The sequence below is a fragment of the Anabrus simplex genome, chromosome 11, assembly GCF_040414725.1.
Source record: "Anabrus simplex isolate iqAnaSimp1 chromosome 11, ASM4041472v1, whole genome shotgun sequence".
In the NCBI taxonomy this organism is placed as follows: domain Eukaryota; kingdom Metazoa; phylum Arthropoda; class Insecta; order Orthoptera; family Tettigoniidae; genus Anabrus; species Anabrus simplex.
This window is the reverse complement of record NC_090275.1, coordinates 79456832-79477515: the sequence shown is the minus strand read 5'-3', so window position 1 is coordinate 79477515 and position 20684 is coordinate 79456832. Positions and strand designations below refer to the sequence as shown.

At 38.4% G+C, this 20684-nt stretch overlaps 2 protein-coding genes across 2 annotated transcripts in view; one reads left to right on the top strand and one right to left on the bottom strand.

Moving 5' to 3' along the window:
- LOC136883465 (leucine-rich repeat-containing protein 58) overlaps positions 1–19387 on the top strand; it is a 103070-nt gene extending 83683 nt beyond the window's left edge. The window contains exon 4 of the mRNA XM_068229684.1: positions 18436–19387. Within this exon, the coding sequence (XP_068085785.1) occupies positions 18436–18488 (53 nt within the window). The 3' untranslated portion in view covers positions 18489–19387. The remainder of the gene's footprint in view (positions 1–18435) is intronic.
- A 147-nt stretch (positions 19388–19534) lies between these two features.
- LOC136883048 (serine/threonine/tyrosine-interacting protein) overlaps positions 19535–20684 on the bottom strand; it is a 72221-nt gene continuing 71071 nt past the window's right edge. The window contains exon 4 of the mRNA XM_067155189.2: positions 19535–20055. Coding sequence (XP_067011290.1) covers positions 19842–20055 — 214 coding nt within the window. The 3' untranslated portion in view covers positions 19535–19841. The remainder of the gene's footprint in view (positions 20056–20684) is intronic.

The window sequence follows — 20684 nt, the reverse complement described above, 5'->3', positions numbered from 1 at the left end:
GTTCCAGAGGAAAGCAGGATTAAAGAGAATTGACAACTAGGAATTAATGATATCACCTCCAATAATAATAGGAGCCACACTATGAAACCTAGATTTCTTCATTTCGACAATTAATAAAAATATTTATAAATTTTTAATTATAAATTGGCTTAAATTTTTTTTAAAATCTTTAACATGAACTTTTTAAGAAAATAATATTCATCAGGACATATTCTCTATGGACTATTGTACAAGTGTTTCCTTGACAACCGCTTTCAATTGTAAAATGAATTTATAAATTTTCTCATAAGTATTTTGTTTTTAATGTTGTCATTTAATCTTTATTTAGAAACAGCAACGTCACCTGATGAGGAATGACTACTAGTCAGACACACGCACGGTGCATGTAGTATCAGTGAGCGTGCTGTCCGTGTGTAGACTGGGGAGGGCACACGATATATATATGCGTTTGACCAAGGGCAATTTGCTTTACGTCGCACCGGCACAGATAGGTCTTATGGCAACGATGGAATAGGAAAGGCCTAAGAGTTGGAAGGAAGTGGCCGTGGCCTTAATTAAGGTACAGCCCCAGCATTTGCCTGGTGTAAAAATGGGAAACCATGGAAAACCATTTTCAGGGCTGCCGACAGTGGGGCTCGAACCCACGATCTCCCGGATGCAAGCTCACAGCCGCGCGCCTCTACATGCACGGCCAACTCGCCCGGTTTTGCTGTATGTTACACCGACACAGATAGGTCTTGTGGCAACAATGGGATAGAAAAAGGCTAGGAGTGGGAAGGAAGCGGCCGTGTTCTTATTTAAGGAACAGCTCCAGCATTTGCCTAGCGTAAAAACGGCAAACCATGGAAACCTCTCTTCAGGGCTGCTGACAGTAGGGTTCAAACACACTATCCCCGAATGCAAGCTCACAACTGCGCGACCCTAACTGCACGGCCAGTTCACTTGGTAATCCAATTTCTAATTCAGACTTCATTGTGGGCGGAGCCATGGATAGTGCTAGTTTTTCATGTAATGTCTATTGTATTTGAAAATTAAAATTTTCAGATTTTGGAGGAATTGTTCAGAAGAAGAAAACTCTTTCTTCTCACAGGACCAACTTCAGAGACCACAGCAGAAAGATGTTTCTAAATAAAGATGTGTTTGACAATAATGATGATGATTAAAAGTAAATGGAAGAACTGAGCTGACGAATCTTAAATTTCTAATCAATAGTTTGATGTAAAATAATTATGAGATAGGGGAAAAAGTGAAGAAATGTTATAAAATAAATACTTCATCACACAGTTCTGAGAAAATAAAAAATCAACAGGGTTATCCCCATTACAGAGATATTAATACCATAACAAGGAGAGAGAATAAAAAAGGTATTGTATTACACATGAGTTTCAAAATCATACCAGAGAAAAAAAAAGACATGATTTACATGATTACGTCTAAGGCAGTAATCACATACAATCTAGAATTATATAATTTAAAATAATGTTGAATTCTACAAGTATGTCAAAACCAAAAATTATTTATAAACTTTTGATATTTCATTTAAAGATGTACTATTTGCTACCCACAGGGTAGAGACCTCACAACACACATGATTAAATGAAAAGGGAAATAAAAAAAAAAGAGAAGCTTCAAATATGAAATGAATTATCACAATAACTTATTCAAAAGATACCCAGCAACAAGAAGCCTTCTAAGAGGAGGTGGTATACCAAGAAAGGCCAAAATTGTCGACTTCTTTTTTGGTAAATATTAGTTCCCTACAGTCACAGATTCGTTTGATATTTGGCTTAAAGCTGTCCTTAATGATATATACAGTACATACCATTTCAATGGCTCATGACTAGAGATAGGCAAAACGTGAAATTTCTTATTCTAAACCATGGTTGCTGGCGCAAAGAGATCAAAGTTTTTGTTCATACAGTAGAAGCCCAATATATCACAGTTGTTGGGGGACATCCTTTGCCTCAGAATTACAGCATAGCCAGGGTATGTCAGAATGTGACCTATGGAGTGACAAATGAGGGTGCGGGAGGACAAGGGGGAAATAAACACAATATACTACTCACATGATAAACTTTCCTCTGACTCCCTGTTCTACACAGGATTAATGTAAGTTTAGGTCACTCACAGAATATTTTCTTTTTATTATGCACAAACAGTGAACTCTAAATTCAACACTGTGCGTGACAATACTGTACTATGTTTACAAATGACTTCGGTAATTGGGGCCGATGTTAGGCCCCTTTAAACGACAATAATTAATTAATATATTTTGATTTATGTTGCACTAACTCTTTTTACGATTTCTGGAGATGCAGAGGTGCCGGAATTTTGTCCCACAGGAGTTATTTTAAGTGCCAGTATTCGACGTATTTGAGTATTTTCAAATACCATTGGACTGAGACAGGATTGAACCTGCCAAGTTGGAGTCAGAAATCCAGCGCCTCAACCATCTGAGCCACTAAGCCCAGCCCTTTAAACAACAAGCATCATCATTCATCCTCACTTTGTTCATAAAGGTCAACCTAATCAATACTTGTGACGAGTTGCAAGTGGTCAGTAAAAGTTTCGGCTTGTTTCAAGCCTTCATCAGCTGACAAACAATGGTAAAGAATACCGTATTTACGCGAATAATCCGTGCCGCCGAATAATCCACGCACCCTAATTTAGGGAGACTCGTTTTGGAAAAAAATGAAATGAACTAAAATTCCTTCCATTGAAGGAGTAACGTAGGCATAAACAAACATTTCATATCACTCCACGACGTTCACAGGGTCTTTATATAAATATGAACATGTAAATTTACGGATATGGTTGCTTTGCTTGAATATATTTGGGATGATAAAAACACATCATCACTGCTATAAAATATATTTGCCATGAAAATGAGCAAGCAGACCTAGGTATTGCATTACTCCCAAATTGCAATAAGCGCGATTCCTTATAGATCGAAAGATTCGTTGTCTCTTGCATCACTAGTATCCTCTCCTAAATTACTTACAAATATGTCACACACCACGTCAACAACAATTTTCACATGGGGTCATTTTTACGCGGATATTAACGCAACCGGTGGTGGATTATTCTTTTTGTGCATTGTAAACACTTGAAACAGACACACTGGCGAACTCAGATGTTAGTTTTGCGATACGGTAAAACCTTGTTGATTCGAAGTCATTGGGATAAAAAATCGAACTTCGAATTAACAACCGCCAACTCGTAGCTCAGAAATGCCAACCCTTGCTGCATCATAAAATATTCTAAGACATATTAACGCATATGATCACCTTGATTCACAGCTCTCAAATACTATGGAAAGAACGATTTCCAAAATATCTCCAACAAGGTGAATTTACATTATTCAAATAATGCACTTGGATAAATCACTGACAAACATAATCTTACACGAGAGAAAAACAACACAATTCAAAGACGAGTGCAAACTATTCTGTTTCCCCTGAGTAAGTGCTTTATTTTTTGGATTACTGTACTGGTTTTTTTTATTTTTTATTTTTACAATGTGTTTTACGTCGCACTGACACAGGTAGGTCGTATGGCGACAATGGGATAGGAAAGGCCTAGGAATGGGGAGGAGGCAACCGTGGCATTAATTAAGGAACAGCCCCATCATTTGCCTCGTGTGAAAGTAGGAAACCACAGAAAACCATCTTCAGGGCTGCCGACAGTGGGACTCGAACCCACTATCTCCCGGAAGCAAACTCACAGCTGCGCGCCCCTAAACGCATGGCCAACTTGCCCGGTACTCTGCTGTACTGTTTCCACCATTCTTAGATGCCTTATACTTGCATGGAAACTACGCGACGCCCTTAAACCATCGTGGCTTATCGAACTTTCCAATGACTGGGGAAGGAAGTCTTTCACTTCTGTCTGCATTGCAACACAGTACAGTATACCCCATCTCCTTTTTAAAAAGCCCGTTTGGTCTAGGCATAAAAAAAATGCAATTTCATTGGCATTGACAATATTGTTTGTTGTATACGAATTGATTATAATTATGAGCCATGCTTTTTCGCCAACTGTTGGCATCGCCAGTTTTTTGCGGATTCTGCTTTTCCTCATACTGCTTGTTCCATGATATTGTGGCATTCCTTAAAACGCTGAATACAAAGAATTAAGATTTCACTCAAACTTAGCAACTATGAAACACACTGTCGACAGTGAGTGAAAGTGCGCATTCTATCGTGACACGGAGAAATTTTGAATTTAAATTACTCTGTAAGGGGCAGTTTTCTTCCATCTGCGATTACACAAAGCATAACTGTATCCAGTATTGGAAACTAGGTGAGCCAGGAGCGTGTTGCCAACCTTGACGCAAATAAAACCCGCCCCCCAATTTTTTAAAAAATATGCAGGGATTATTTGCGTAAATATGCTAATCATTCTCTTAGGAAATAAAAGACAACATAAAATATATATTAAGAACATAAGAAACTTCATGATGATTCTTAAAATTAATGTTGTCTCTTGTAAACAGTGGTATGTCATGTTGAAATCAAAGCTCATTAAAATACTCAAACTTTCTTAGGAATTCTTTAAAATAATGTCACTTAAAAAGGGATATCATGTTAAAACACCGCACATAAATTTGGTGACGAGTGCATAAGCACTTGTTAGATTAACATAAAGGGAGGTGTACATTTTCATGCGCTTTGAAGTTAAATTTGTTTAACAGCACACATTTTTTCCAGATATTACATCCGAGACAATTTTCCTGGAAAAGTCTGAAAAATCCAAGCCTCTCTTTTGAACAGCAGTCTGGCAACACCAATTAATTTTCTCTTTGTATCCCCTCCAGGCAGCCCAGAACACTTGGCATCTACTACAAACTAACCAGAGGCACAGGGCGTAGAAGTTTCATTTAACATGGTTGTCGGAGGACATGCTTCACCCCGCATTATAACTTAACCGCGGTAATTAGAAAATTACCTATAGGGCACCGCAAGATACTGTACCTAAAATAGACACATTCATTCCATTCTTCACACAGTCAATTATGTCCAATTTATCATTCATTTTCTTTTCTGTGACATCACAGCACCTGCATTGTATTCAAAGGAGACTGACAAAAGCAACATGGTTGCATGTTTTGCAAGCGCATGTGCAGGCAAATAAGTGTTAGTTGTTGAGGGGAATAGGAAAAGTTCACCTTAACTCTCCCGTGTACACAAAAGCTTGGCCAATTCTTTAAGTCCTGTTATTTCTGTGAATAGACAGGCATGCAGTTCCTAAAACCACATCCAGTCATCCCTTGAAATTCTGTTTAACGTGGAATTGGTAAAAGTTACAGATTGTAATGAGGAAACCCTCTACGGAGTTCATTACAACATTAAAAAAATAATTTTATTGACTGTTTTTCAGAGACATAACTTGCACCACATTCAATCCGAATCTGTGGCGAATCGGAATGTGTTTAACCAGGCTTCCACTGTATTGTTAAATATAGACAGAATCTACTATATATATATATATCTGTATACAATGATGTAAATCGGCTCCGAACGGTTTAAGGACAGATATATTTTAACATTAAAATATTTACATATACAAATGTAAAAGATCCACCAATTCAATACACTATTTAATCAGATAAAAGATATCACCTGATAGCAAATATTAGTACATGTTTTGTCCACATATTGGACATCTCCAGCTACATACCGTAAGTACTAAACCATTATTACATTTGAATTATTAAAGAGAACAATGGGATTAAAATCCATAGGGAATTTGACCCATTAAAATGTGAGACAAAACACCAAATTAAAATATATGAATAGAATCAATTCCAAAAATGGCTTTCAGAGCCACAGATCTTAAAATCACAGGAATAGAACCAGCTTTTGCGTGATTAGGCCGTGTGCATTTGCAGAGTTTCACCCAGACATGACATTTGGGCTCATCAGTTGGATTGGCAGAAAGCTGAGTGAAATTCTGCAAATGCACATGGCTTAACCACCCAACAGCTGGTCCTATTTCCGTGATTTTACATTAAGTCGTGCAAAAAAGTGCACTTTATTACACGACACATAATTTGGTTTCTTACTCTTGTGTATCTATATATCAACAAACAATTTTAAGACTTTCATGTGATTAGCTTACCATGTAATATGAGTGATGTTCTATGACTTGATAGATGTACTTCCTATTAATATATTTTAATTTGGTGTTTCGTCCCACATTTTAATGGGTCATTCATTAGTTTCCCTATGGATTTTAATTCCATTGTTCTCTTTTAATAATTCAGATGTAATAATGGTTTAGTACTTATGGTATTGAACCATATCGTTTCATGGTGAAAGAGATAATATTTAACGCATCAGGAACACTGTACCGGGAGTCGAAACTGGAAAGGCGCGAAAGGTAGCTTGGAGCTCAAAGGGGGGGGGGGGGGGGGCAAAGCAAGTTAGAACAGGCGTGGCAAGATGAGTGAGAGAGCAAGGAAGCCAGAGAAAAGGATAGAGCGACTTGAATACTGTCTGGGGATTCACATATACCACCCTTATCAGAAGAAACACACTATAAAGCAGGCCTGGCAAGGTATGAAAATAGGACAATAACGACTCCTGTGACTGGAATTTGAAGAAATTAAAATAACAGAAAATTTTATTATCATTTACTGAGTGCTCTCAACTGATCTGCTAATATTAATTGCCTTTCTTAATTTGATTTGAGCGAGATAAGCGTGGGAACCAAGCTCTCATCTGCACAAAGGAGAAGCGTTTGTATCTTGGGTTTTTCCCATATATGGCGTCTCTGTCAGAACTTATAAAAGGGAGCACTGAGTGGAGATGGCATTCATTCATTCATTCTTTCTTTCTTTCTTTCTTTCTTCGGAAGATAGACGTGAGGTAGACTGCGTCGTAAGCTTGTAGAAATCACAAAGAATCAATATTAGAATATGTAGTGTCGGCCAGTCTTCTTATCCATAGCATGGAGAAGTACTCTGTACACAAAACTAGGAAGTAATATTAATAAACTTTGATTCAGAGATCCGTGTGCAGTAGCTTGCTGAAAAGTTTAATAAATACTTTCTACATGTTACGTAGTGTCTACAGTCCTAACCCATGATATTCTGAATTAGGAGTGACCAGAGTGCACACACTGGCATCTTAATTGTGTGCATAAAATTGCAGTTATTGGCAGTACGGGTATACACGACAAGAGCCGTTTGAGCACGAGACCTTCCTACAATCCAGAATTCAAGCCGACTGCATCACGATGGACCATACCATGGAGCTGAACCGAGGACCAGCATGGAGGAGCCGTGAGGTCGCAATTAAGTTTGAACAGATTTCTTTAGCACGAGAGAGGGACAGTTTAGCTTCGCATATTTTTTTTTGTAAATAAAAGTTCATTATGCCTTAATGGCGATCATATAATTATGCTGAGGACTAATGAATGTTTATTCAGTGTTATGCTTTCTGTCATTTGCGTATGGTAATGAGGGTGTTACGATTAAATTAGGTTTGTTCTACAGACATGAAAAAGTATTGTTATTTTTATCGGAGAGTGATGTATGGAAGTTTGTGGAGCTAGGATCATTAAAATTTAAAGGTCGGAGATTCCTTGTAAGTATCGAAGGGGGAGGCTCTTACTGGAAGTGCCAGGCGATTAAAGAACAAGAATTGCATGGTATATAAATGTGCGAGAGTTTTAACAGATATGCAGAAGAAGCTGAGGACAGTGAATCCCAACGTTGCATTAGAAAGGGTTTTTGAAATAATTCTGGCAAGTTCTCACATGGCTATGCACATGGCATAAACTGGTGTCCATTGCATGAAGAGAGGAGATTTACGGAGTGTATTCCGGATATTGTGAATTACAAGACTGAAGAAATGGTTCCAGAACAGAGAAATATGCTTTTTATGATGTGTTATTGAGAGGCCAAAAGAGCCTGCAGTCTGTCCCAATTGAAAGGATGAAATTTCGCTCAACTGAGAGCTGCCTTGGACTGTTAGTTGGAGAGGGGATCCATTTGCCATGTGATGAAAACCAGAAGGGAGGCTTGGCCGTGTAGCTATGTATCTGCAGACAGACATATGTTTTTGTTTGAAACGGTGAGGGTAAGATGACGTTACCACTCCCCCAAGTAAGGGAAGTTTGATCGACGTCGCCCAGTAAGATGATCCAGAGATACAACTACATCACCAAGCCTGCAAGACCAGTGTATTTTGTTTTGTGTATTTATTTCAGATCCTGTGGAATATTTGTGATTTGTTTATTATTGTTCTTTATTGTGTCCCTATATTGTTTGTCATTTAACTGTACATTGCTAGACGGGAAGCACGTATGCATTTTAGGGGTTGTGAGTTCTATCCTCGTCTTTGATTATGTGAGCACTTTCTCATATTAGCTTCAGTGTCTTTTGGGGGTATCAGAAGGTCCTATATAAGCAATTGTGTGGATTTTGTATCCCAGTATTATGGGAATAACTTTAATCTTAATTTCTTTTATATGCAAAGTGTTCTGTTGCTTATCTCATGAACCAGAACGTTCAAGTACAACGCAAATAGTTGAATCTTTTCAAAACTATTTAAATGTACAGTGTAGTGTTTGTGTAACGCCCCCGCGGATTCGAAGACAATTGATTTTTGACTTGTTGCCACTTGATGGTTATCACAGATTATTGTAATATACAGTGAAACCTCTTTAATTTGAAGTCATTGGAACGCAAAAATCGGACTTTGAATGACGTGATTTCGAATTAACCGCCAACTCTTAATTCAGAATTGCCAACCCTTGCCGCATCAAAAAATATTCTAAGACCTATACTGCATGCAATTAACCTTGATTCAGAGTTTAAGGGCCGATTGCAGAAACAGTATTTAGACGATGTCTATGGTTAAACAATGCCTAAGTATGGCCGACGCATTGCAGAGACGTTATTTATCACTCAGACACTGTCTAAAACCAATGTTCAACCGGTCATGTTTAAACACTGCCGAGAGCACTGTTTAACCTCAAATGAGAGGAGTGAATCACAATCAGAGGTTGAGACGATTCCGGGAAGAAAGGTTAGTCCGACGGCCTCTCTGTGGGTCGCGCGCTGCTAAATCGCAGCAATTCGTTTGACATGCACGGGGAGATAGATCTTAAAATAAGGTTTCGCTTTTCAAGAGACTTGTTTCTTGAGACTGACAAAGTGACTGTCCGGTAACTGTCAACTTGAATACAATTCTTGGCAACAGATATATTTTATTATATACATGGGGTAATTTCCATGGAATTATAGAGATGCCAACTTTCAAGAAAGGCAATTCGTAACGCAGCCGTTCGGTCACGGGGGGGGGTGGGGGAGCCGTAGATTTTTTTTTTTGGTTGAGATTTTACTAACTTACATATAATTGAAAAATCAATGAACAACACAAAATTCACCAGATATTCAAAGACTCGCATATAGGGAGTGTATGATTCTTACCTGCTAAAGGAACAGGTGATCTGCAGTACATATCTGACTGGAGGTTGAAGGATCATTTCTTTTGTTGAGTACTGTAGTTGCTCCTTTAGCAGCTTGTAGTTGCTGTTTGGTAAACGAACACTGGTGACATGCTTTTCCTTTTGATATCATGTGCATCCTCTGCACTAACAGAGCACTTAACAGTTCGGTGTTCATATTAGCACGGAACTCAGTCTTGTTTTTCCTCACCATCCGCACCTGAAAAATCGCGGCTACATACACTACAAAGCATGTGTGAATGAGATTTTGAGGAACGCAGTAAACAGGGCCGTTCTTTCGAGTATTCCTCCCTAAAATTTTGAACAATTTTTGGTTTATTACTTGCGTCACTAATCACGGTAATGTCACCACACTTACTTTCCTGCACAAGAAATCGCTTCATTATTTCAAACATTTCGCATTTTGTAACACACGATTAGCATACATCCTAGAAGAGCAATATATGGCAATAAATATTTATTCAACAATCACACACACAGTATCCACAATGAAACCGAGTTTGTCACCACTTTACCGCCAAAACAAAGACAAAAGAACTCGCATACTTGCATGGAAGTCATGTGACGAACAAAGACAACAACTCTGCAAGATATACCACTTCACAGGTGCCTATATTTCTGGTACTGGAAGCACACACTGTGTTCGGCGTGTGAAAACTCGAAATATTCTTATATGAGGGCAGGAAAGGGGTTAACAAATTATTACTAAAAAATCTGAAAATAATATTCTGAGAATTCAAGCTGTAATGGCATTCCTTGTGTATTCTTTTGAACACTCCATACACTTAATTTTTAAAATCAACAAAAAATCGTAATTTGTGGAGTGTGATTCGTAAAGGCGTAATTGTGATGGGTAATTCGGAATTATTACGATTGAATCGTAATAGTTGGCATGTCTGGAATTATAGGTCACTTCAACTACATGCTTATCAGAATTACGTGTCCCGATCGTCAGAGGGCTGTCACATACATCAACTGGGAGGGATTCACTTATATTTACTGCCAAGTAAACACACATAATAGTGAAAACTAAAAAATAGGTTGTATGGGGTTTTTATATATGTAATCGTATAAGTTTTCGGCAACCATCATATAGGAAAAGGCAAGTGGTGGTGATTATTATTTAAAGAGGACTGGGGAAGAAGAGGCGTGGCCATAATAACAGCCCTAGTATTTGCCTGGTGTAAAAATAAGGAAACTGCGGAAAACAATTTTCATGGTTGCCGATGATGCGTTTCGAACCTACAATCTCCAGAATGCAAGCTACATCTATATGGCCCGTACAACACACTCGGTTACACATCACTATTGTTTCATCTTCCCATCGTCGAAGCTACCATGTTTATGAGTAGATTACACTCACTGTAACAACGCTATAGTCAAAGCTACACTTCTCTGTACGTTGGCTTTAGTGTCGATAATATTATGAGATTTAAATTCCACCGAAAGTGATACTCTTATCTGTGGGCAAGTCATGTTCAGCCATATCTGAGTAGTGTATAGGAAGACAAACAGCTGACTGGCATTCGGCAGGCGCAGTGACGAATTTCATTGGTTGCGACAAGCAAAGAGTTGCATGAAAGATACTTCTGTCTCCATTTTCAAACCAAAATTGAAACTTTAAGCGATGTCTAGTTAAACATCGAATGAACATTGTTTATGCAACGGAAGATCATGCTCGATTTAGACGTTGTTTAGGTAAATGATGCCAAAGGCTTAAAACTAGTCATTGTTTCTGCAATCGGCCCCAAACCGTTGAAATGCCATGGAAAAAACGATTTCCAAAATGTATCCAACAAGGTGCATTTACAGTATTCAAATTCACAATACAGTATTCACTTGGGTAACTCACTGACAAACATAACCTCACACGACAAAATAAAACAAATGCATGATTCAAAGACGAGGAGAAATCTAAGCTGGCTCCTCTGAGCAAGTCCTTTATTCATTGGATTACTGAAATGAATGCATTTTAGATGTCCTGTACTTGCACGGAAAATTCCCGATGCCCTTAAAACATCGTGGTTTATCGAACTTTCCTATGACGAAGGGAGAAAGTCTCTCGGTTCTGTCTGCATTCGAACACAGTACAGTGACTCACCTATCCTTGTACGATTTCCCGCCATTGTTCTTATCTCCTAATTCAGAAATGCGAACACTTGTCGTGTCACAAAATATTCTAAGACGCATTAATGCATGTAATCACCTTGATTCACAGTTTAAACCTTTCAAATGCCTTGGAAATATCTATTCCTGAAATGTATTCAACAAGGTGCATTTATATTATTCAAATAATGCACTTGAATAAATCACCGGCAATCATAACCTCACGCATCGAAAGAAAAAAACCCAGCATGATTCAAAGACGGGGACAAATTATGCTGGCTCCCTTGTCCAAGTCCTTTATTCATTGGATTACTGTACTGAATGCATTTTAGATGTCCTGTACTTGCACGGAAAGTGTCCGATGCCCTTAAAACATTGTGGCTTATCGAACTTCTCTACAGCGGGGGGAAGTAATCTCTCGTTTCCGTGTGTATTGCAACACAGTGCAATGACCCCCTTTGTACGATTTTGCGGCAGGCCCTTCCCTCCTATATAACTGTAAGTCCGTTTGGGCACGGCATTAAAATAAAGCAATGCAGTTTCATCGGCACTGACAATATTCGGTGCGTACGAATTGATTATATGAGCCACGCTTTTTTGCCAACTTTCGGCATTGTCCAGTGTTCACGGATTCTGCTTCTCCGCACACTGCCTACTAAGTGAAATTATGGTGTCCCATAAAACGCTGAAGAAAACAGAATTACGATTTTACTAAAACTTAGCAAATATGAAGCACACTATAGACACACCGTAGTGAGTGAAAATACTAAAATCTACCACAGCATGTTCTGGAAGACGCGTTCTATCATGACGTGAATACATTTCAAATTTAAATTACTCTCGAAAAAACTATTTTTTTAAATATAAAGGCAGTTTGAATTAAAAGTCTGAATTTCGGTAATAGGACAGACATTCTTCAAATTACGAATTATCCATATTTCGAATTAAACAATTTAAAACTCTACCTTATGTTTCCGTTAACGAGAGCTTCTTCAAATTAGACAGGACTTTGAATTAACCAATTTCGAATTATCGAGGTTCTACTGTATTTGCATCAAGTTAACTAAGGGAATATTTTTAAAATCAAACTTTCATGTTTTAGCACATTAAAATTTTGTTTTACGTAATATTTTAATCCTCATTCACTCACACAAAGCAATTCGTGTCCTACTTACATCTTTAAGATTTTATTTTGTGATATTTTGGAGATAAAGATTACGGACATTCTGCAGGCGATGCCACTGAACTAGCCAGGTCAAGAGCGGACAAGAAATATTGGTCCTTTGTGGCTCTTTACGTGATGTCCCACCTTTTGTGTTGTTATTTATTGGTTTACCGACCTGGTAAGGTAAATAATGTAGCTGAAGATGTCCACTAAGATAATAATACTAACTACTTTTACGGTTTTCGGAGACGCCAAGATGCCGGAATTTTGTACCGCAGGAGTTCTTTTACGTGCCAGTAAATCTACCGACATGAGGCTGACGTATTTGAGCACCTTCAAATACTACCGGACTGAGCCAGGATAGAACCTGCCAAGGCCAGCGCCTCAACAGTCTGAGCCACTCAGCCCGGCATGTCCGCTACATGGATGAAATATGGACTAATATTTGCTATCAGGTGATATTTTTATCTGATTAAATAGTTTATTGTTTGGTGGATCTTGTACATTTGTATATGTTTAGCAATGTCATTATGGAGCCAACATGATACTTTTAGTATGTCATTAAAATATTTATTTTGTATTTTGAACTGTTTTCATACTTTTATATTTGGTAAAGTTTCCTTTTTATTGTGCCTGTCTCTACTCAAGACACTAGCTGGAATGCCCCCTTCCTTTACTGTGTGTTAGTCATTGCATAATTTTGGCCCTTCTTGTGCATATATTATAGGTGGGCCGGCACAAGGTTGCACTTGACAGTTGTAAGTCATGTTGGCACCACTACAAAAATGAAATGAAGAACGTCACCCGTCAGTCAGAATCACCAATCCACTACTTTTTATGTCAGATACAATTGCGCATTTTATTCATGTTAATTCGTATTTAATTCCGTATAGTGTTCATAATATTTTATTTGCCTACACAAATATGAGCATTTAAAATATATTATAAGGTTTAAGCGAGCTACAAAACAAATACGAACTATTTTCAGTTGATTGTTGTTGGCAATATAGGTAGTATAGTGGTGCCATCTATACGTAGCTTGACTACTGTATTGAAGTGTTGCCGTTTTGTCTGTCGCCGCTAGCACGTGGTCAGGTGTGATTCGCGCGTTTATGAAAGTTTTGTTTTCATTTTGAGATAATTGTGAAATTTTATTTTAACGAATGCAGTCCGATGTCTCGGAAATGACAACATAGTCATGAAGCGCGAAGTGATAATCCTTTGAGCCGCGAACTGTCCCTTAATAGTCAGGCATTAGAATTAGTGCGGAGAACTCGTGAGTTTTACGAGAGGGAGACGAAATTCGTACGCTTGTATAGCCGTCTCTCTGTTCCTGCAGATCATGTCGTGGAACGCATATGTCAAACATTAGGGCTTTCAAAGCGTACTGTCATTCAAACAGGTGTTCGCCTCCAAGAACAGAAGGAAAAAGTGACTGGGGTACATAGCAATAGCGAAAACGGGGCTGATAGTAGGGACTTGTTTCACAGCACTCCGGGAAAGAAACGAATTAAGCTATCTCCTGTAATAGGAATTAATTCTTTCCAGGCCGATGCAATACGAAGACACGAGTACGATTTTTACAGCTCAAAGTCCTTCTGTCATTGTTATGGACAATGCACGTTACCACTCCGTAATAATGGACAAGACCCCTTCTTCGAGCGCCCGTAAAGAACTGTTAGTGGAATGGCTGCAGTAAAGAAATATCCCAGCGCATATGTGTACGACTAAATTAGTCGACACCGGGCGAGTTGGCCATCCGGTTAGGGGTGCGCAGCTGTGAGCTCGCATCCGGGAGATAGAGGGTTCGAATTCCACTGTCGACAGCCCTGAAGATGGTTTTCCGTGGTTTCCCTTTTTCACTCCAGGCAAATGCTGGGGGTGTACCTTAATTAAGACAACGGTCGCTTCCTTCCCATTCCTAGGCCTTTCCTGTCCCATCGTCGCTATAAAACCTCTCTGTGTCGGTGCGATGTAAAGCAAAAAAAATAAATAAAAGAAATAGTCGACGAGGTAGCGAAGGAACAAGGGCACGAGGTTATTAGGTTGCCGCCCTACCACTGTCACTTCAACCTCATTGAGTTGGTACGGTATGGGGTGAAGTAAAACATTACGTACGCACTTATAACACGTCCTTCACAGTTACTGAAGTGGAAGGACTGTTCCGGGAGAGTATTGCTCCAATGGATGCGGCTTTGTGCAGGAAGAAATTTAGCCATGTCTCAGCATTCATTAATTCGGCAATGGCAATACATGGCATCATCAGTGACTCTCAGGAGTTGATGATCTGCCTAGACGATGATGACAATGACAACAAAGGCGACGGTAGTGATGGCAGTGAACTGGAGGGTATCGAGCCTCTGCCTTTGTGAATCAGGTATGAAAATAAGGTTTCTGAATTTTCGTAAATTTTATAGAATTTACTTGAAACATTTTGTGTTACCACCGGTGTATATTATTCTAACATTTATTGGTGAAGGTGTATATGAAGTGAGATCCTTGTCGGCCGATTTCTTCCGTATTTTCTAACATCGTGTTAATAAGAAATTCGTAGTATATTTATTTCGTATAATTTTGTGTGATGAATAATCGGCGAGTTGAAAGTTCAATTTTTGTCGGCAGATTTCATTTGTATTGTGTATCATCGCGATGACATTAAAAACATTTCTCCCATGTTTTTAAAAACACATGTGTCGTGCAGTCAGCTGTTGTTACAGCGGCAACATCGCTTCGTGCGCCAATGCAGTGTGACCAATAGTGTGCGCAGCTGTCAAGTGCAACCTTACGCCGGCCCACCTATAGTTAACTTCCTTTTCTAAAGGAAAATGTTTTCCTGTATATATTCTAAGCTGGCTCGCCAGTGCGTGTTTGATGCTAGAATTCTTGCTTCTATTGAACCTCATGGCCTGTGTTTAGGAATTGAGCGGATTCATACCTTCTCAATTACACGGCAGAACATGGAAATCTAATAAGGAAAAGGGCACCAAAAACAGCATTCATTGGGTATACTGCATTATGTTTGGAGATGTATGATGCTGTATTGACATTTAATGAGGGTACTACTGGGCGAGCTAAAGTTATATACGGGATAGGAATAGAGCCTGCAATAAACTTGCCCTAGATCTGCAACAAGATTGACAACAATAAGGCCAAACAATCTGACCTAGGTCCTGCAGTCATATAAAAAAAAAAAAAAAGGCAGAAATATGAAAATAAATGAGAAAAGAAGACACTGAAAACTCAGGTGATCTTGAACATGGACCTGGGATGCACTAAGGTACTGGTTCCTTTTTATATCAATTTCTCACAAAATTAATTTTTTCAGCAGTTAGGTACATTTTTCTCAGAAATTATTTTACATCGAAGTATGAAATTTCTACTAGAACAAATAGGCCTACTAATTACTAGGGCTAAGATATCTTTAACATGTCAATTTTTATCCTGGTTTCTTTTTACATACTTCAGTTAAATTACACACATTTCTAACTTTTCTAAATACGATAGCATGGTTTTTTGGTCATATAAATAAATGCATACTTTATTCATCATTAAGTCATATTTGGCCAAATAAATGGTATAAAAGAATACATTTGGTCATATTATAATACTGTTTTACCCGTTCTTCAAGTATTATACAAGCTTTGTGTCAATCATGCTAAGTGAGTTTGTTTGTGTTTGATTGTTTTAGATTTCCTATCCTAAGAAATATTTTGTTGTTAAATTAAATTTGAAGGTAATGGTTGGGGCTCCTTCACCCCTCCCAAACATTCTCTGTTAAGTGCTTCCAACCCCACTGTTGCCAAGAAGTAGTTCTGAGAAATCAGCGACTCTGTTAACCACTTAAGACTGGAGTGTGTGAATGTCACGTGCGCGGTAGTCTTATCTATCAGCAGATGTACACGACTGTCACGTCGAGCGCATCACTTAATCCAAAACAGTCTAGCTCTGCCATCTTTTGACATATCTTCATGACATATGAGAGCTTGAGACTCTGTTCTTTCTCCTCGTGTGTTTTTTTTCAGCCTAGAACTGTAAATATGTGATGAAATACATTTTGTTTCATGTAGCCGACTGCTGTTGTTTCAAGTGAAAGCATGGCAGGTCCAAGTACGTCGTTTAATCTTACGTCTGAAAAATCTATACCGAGCGAGCAGAATAAAGCGGAACTGCTCCATCCTGTATGGGAGAATTACTGAGCGTGTGAGTAGTCCGGCAACGAAATACAGTGCCGTGTTACAGCTTCAGGTTTCAGTCTTTGTTGAACATTTGCAAACGTGACACGTGTTTCATTGGTGACATTAATACAGTGTGTGAATTCAGTGAAACGGCTCAGGTGGCTCAAGTCGGGTATCGATATTCTGTTCCCCAAAGAATGTTCACTTACAATTTATACGTTCGTACAGAAAGCGTGAGGGCCGCAAGGAGATTATTTCAAAAAGTTTCCTGATGTTCAAGTTCCAGGTCGGACTTTGATTCATAGATTAGTAAATAAATTACGTAAGACGGAAAGGCTTCTTGATAAGAAAAGTACTAAACCAAGTACGGTACTCTCACAAGAAACTGTAGGTGACATTGGTAACGCTCTGAAAAGGTCTCCTCCAAAATCACTTTGACGACTTGCTCATGAAATGGAAATTTCCTATGATACTGTTTGAACGGGTACAAAGTTACTGAAGGGTAATGAACAATTTCCTAAGCAGGTGTCAGAATTGCTTGAAAAATGGAGGGAGGCAGTTTCAACATCTCCTGGCATGATATATGAGAGTACTTATTTTTTGTGTTGTTTGTTTGTTTGTTTGTTTGTTACAAATAGCTTACGCGACAATGTATTTACTGCGGACTTCCTGTCATTCACGCTCCTCCCGTATGCCAGGCTGTGGGTCTGGTTTCGCTTTATGTTCTGTTAAAATATTTAGATGAACCAGGTGATAGTGATATTACAGCATTTGATAGCAGTAATGAATTGACAGTGATGAAAGCATTGAAGATTTTTGTCAGAAAGTAGCCGTGGAAATAACTACGAAAGTGTAAACATGACGACAATAGCGATGACAAAAATGGAAGCGTCAACGTACACAAGTAGACTGGTAATGGGATGAAGTGGCCGATTCATACAACCCACAGAATACTGCATTTACTGGAAAATATGGAGTTGTAAACCAGGTACAGTGTGCTTCTGAATCATCTGAACTGTTTTTCGATAATGAGATATTGCTTACAATTACGGGCGAGACAAATCACTATGCCAATGACTTTCTGAATTCAAAGAAAGATGACCTGACACCGCGGTCCAGAGTTCATGACCGGAAAAAATTGGATTGTGATGAACTGTATGTATATTTTGGATTACTGATGTTAATGGGAATTATTCAGAAGCCTTGCATAAAATCATATTTTAGTAAAAATTCTATTCTCGACACACCTATATTCTACAATGTAATGACACCAGACAGGTATGAACTGATAAACAGATATTTACATTTTGTTGATAATACACTACTTGAAAAGTATGGAGGCAACAAAAAGTTGCTCAAGATAAATCTAATCATGCACCTAAACGAAAAATACTTCTCTTTCTTTGTCTTGCTTCTTCTCTTTCCACCTAATAATTTACCACTGTCACTATTGCCTATTATTATTGTTATTAAGAATGTTATATTAATTAAGCATATTAAAATTTGTTTCAGGTCACACCGACACAGATAGTTCTTATGGCGATGATAGGAAAGGAAAGGGCTAGGAGTGGGAAGGAAGTAGCCGTGGCCTTAATTAAGGTACAGCCCCAGCATATACCGGGTGTGAAAATGGGAAACCATAGAAAATCATCTTCAGAGCTGCCAACAGTGGGGTTCGAACCCACTATCTCCTGGATGCAAGCTCACAGCTGCGCGCCCCTAACCGCACGGCCAACTCGCCTGCTATTTAAATTACTGCCAGTAGGCTCACGTGAGGGAAATTTAAATCTGGCTTGAGAGATTAACAAAACTGTGAAAGCATTAGGACTAGTTGTGCAGAAGATAAGCAACGGATATTTTTCTCAGAATTATTTTGTCTTCTGTATGGTAAAATATGAATTCAGTTAAATTAATTAATTTTATTCTACTGTATTTTTGTTCATAAGGTGAACATTCTGTTGTGGCCAATAACAAGGAGTTACTATCTGTCAGAAAAAATGGAAGAATGATGAATAAAGAAGTCTCTTAAGCAATATTTGGACAATATTTGATTACTTTTGGATCATATTTTGAAGTTTTTAGATCATATAAATTTGAACCAAAACAGACAATGGAAAAGCAAATGAAGGGAAGTAGAGACCAAGGATTACAAAGACCGAGATGGATAGATTTAGTCCAGAATAGCATAAGACAGCAGGGAATTGGAATGGATGGGGAGTGGTGAAATGACAGAAGAAATTGAAGAGGAACCCTATTTGGGCCTATCTGCTTGTAGATGGAAAATGGGAGATGATGAGAAATCCAAGCCCTACTATTTACTAGAAACACGACTACTTTCTTTCCGATCTGAAGAAAAACAAAAATTACTAAGTAGAATATCCTCAAAATTAAAAAAAAAAAATACTCCACGAGTAAATATCTATAATATTTTAATTTTAGATTTCAAAGTATAAATAACCAGTATACACGAAGGTATGTGTGCAGTTGTGTATTAATTTTCATAAAGGAAGGATCTATAGTTTCTGAGAAAAAAGTGTAGCTAAAAGTGATCAAATTAACATAGTGAAGATAGGATTTACCACCTCCCCTTAAGTGAGAAAAAAGTTCATGATCTTCGCTCACAGCTATACACTTAGCTCTTTATCAGTCTTGTAGGTTTCACAATATCACAAATTACAAATACAATTTAAAAAGTTCATTTTTACAGGCTAGTTTAGTTGCTCATTTAGTTTAAAATGAGAGAAGGTTCATTTCTGTATATTCCAGGTGATTTTTTTTTTTTTTTTTGGAGCCTTTTCGAAACAAACAATTTCTGGTTTTCACTCACACTTCTTTCTTTCAAAGTTTCGTCATTTTATGAATTCATAGATTCACTAAAAATTAACACACACACACACACACTTCACTCATTTGATCTATCAACTGAGAGATACATCCATAGCTTCTGTCGTGTAGCCATTATCATCAACTTGATCAATGCGCCTCTTGTTTCGGTTCTTCTCTGTTGAACATTGTCCATTCTGAAGGGTGCGCTGTGCTTTATAGATGGGTTCAAACTCAGCCAGTTGCTGCATGAAACCTTCATTAGGATTGATGCAAAACCTTCGCTGCTGCACCAATGAAAAAGCATAACTGCAACAGAGAGCAAAATGTCAACATGATCAGGACAAGAGCAAATAAAATTGATGGAGCAATGATTTTCTGGAATCTCAAATACATTGGAGTTCAGAGTTGTTTCTGATCATCACCAACTGAAATAAAATCTGTTTATCCAACCTTCCTACAGTCTGTAACCAGAGGAATCCATAAATAGAAAAATGGAGGCTATCCAGGAGGTAGCACAATGCAGATATTACTGAGGATTAGCGAGAAACTATTTTACATGAAGGTGTATCTATTCTGTAGTTTAGTAGAAAACAGACAATGAGTGGCCAAAAGTCATGGGAAGGGGTGTCCCATTACAAAATGTGCGGCGTATCATTGCGGCTAGCTGCAGCATAGCTGAGCAACCTGTCACAGACACCAGTGTCATGAAGATAGCAACACGCCGCATGTTAACTGACTTTGAATGTGGAATTATCATTGGCGCACAGGTCATAGCATTGTGGAGATTAGATGCAAATTTGGGTTTCCAAGGTCAACAGTGTCGAGGGTGGATCTTCAATATCACAGAGAGAACGTTACTACCCGTGTAAACCGCCACACGGGAAGACCACGGGTTTTTAATGAACGGACATCACGTTACCTCCGCAGAACCATAC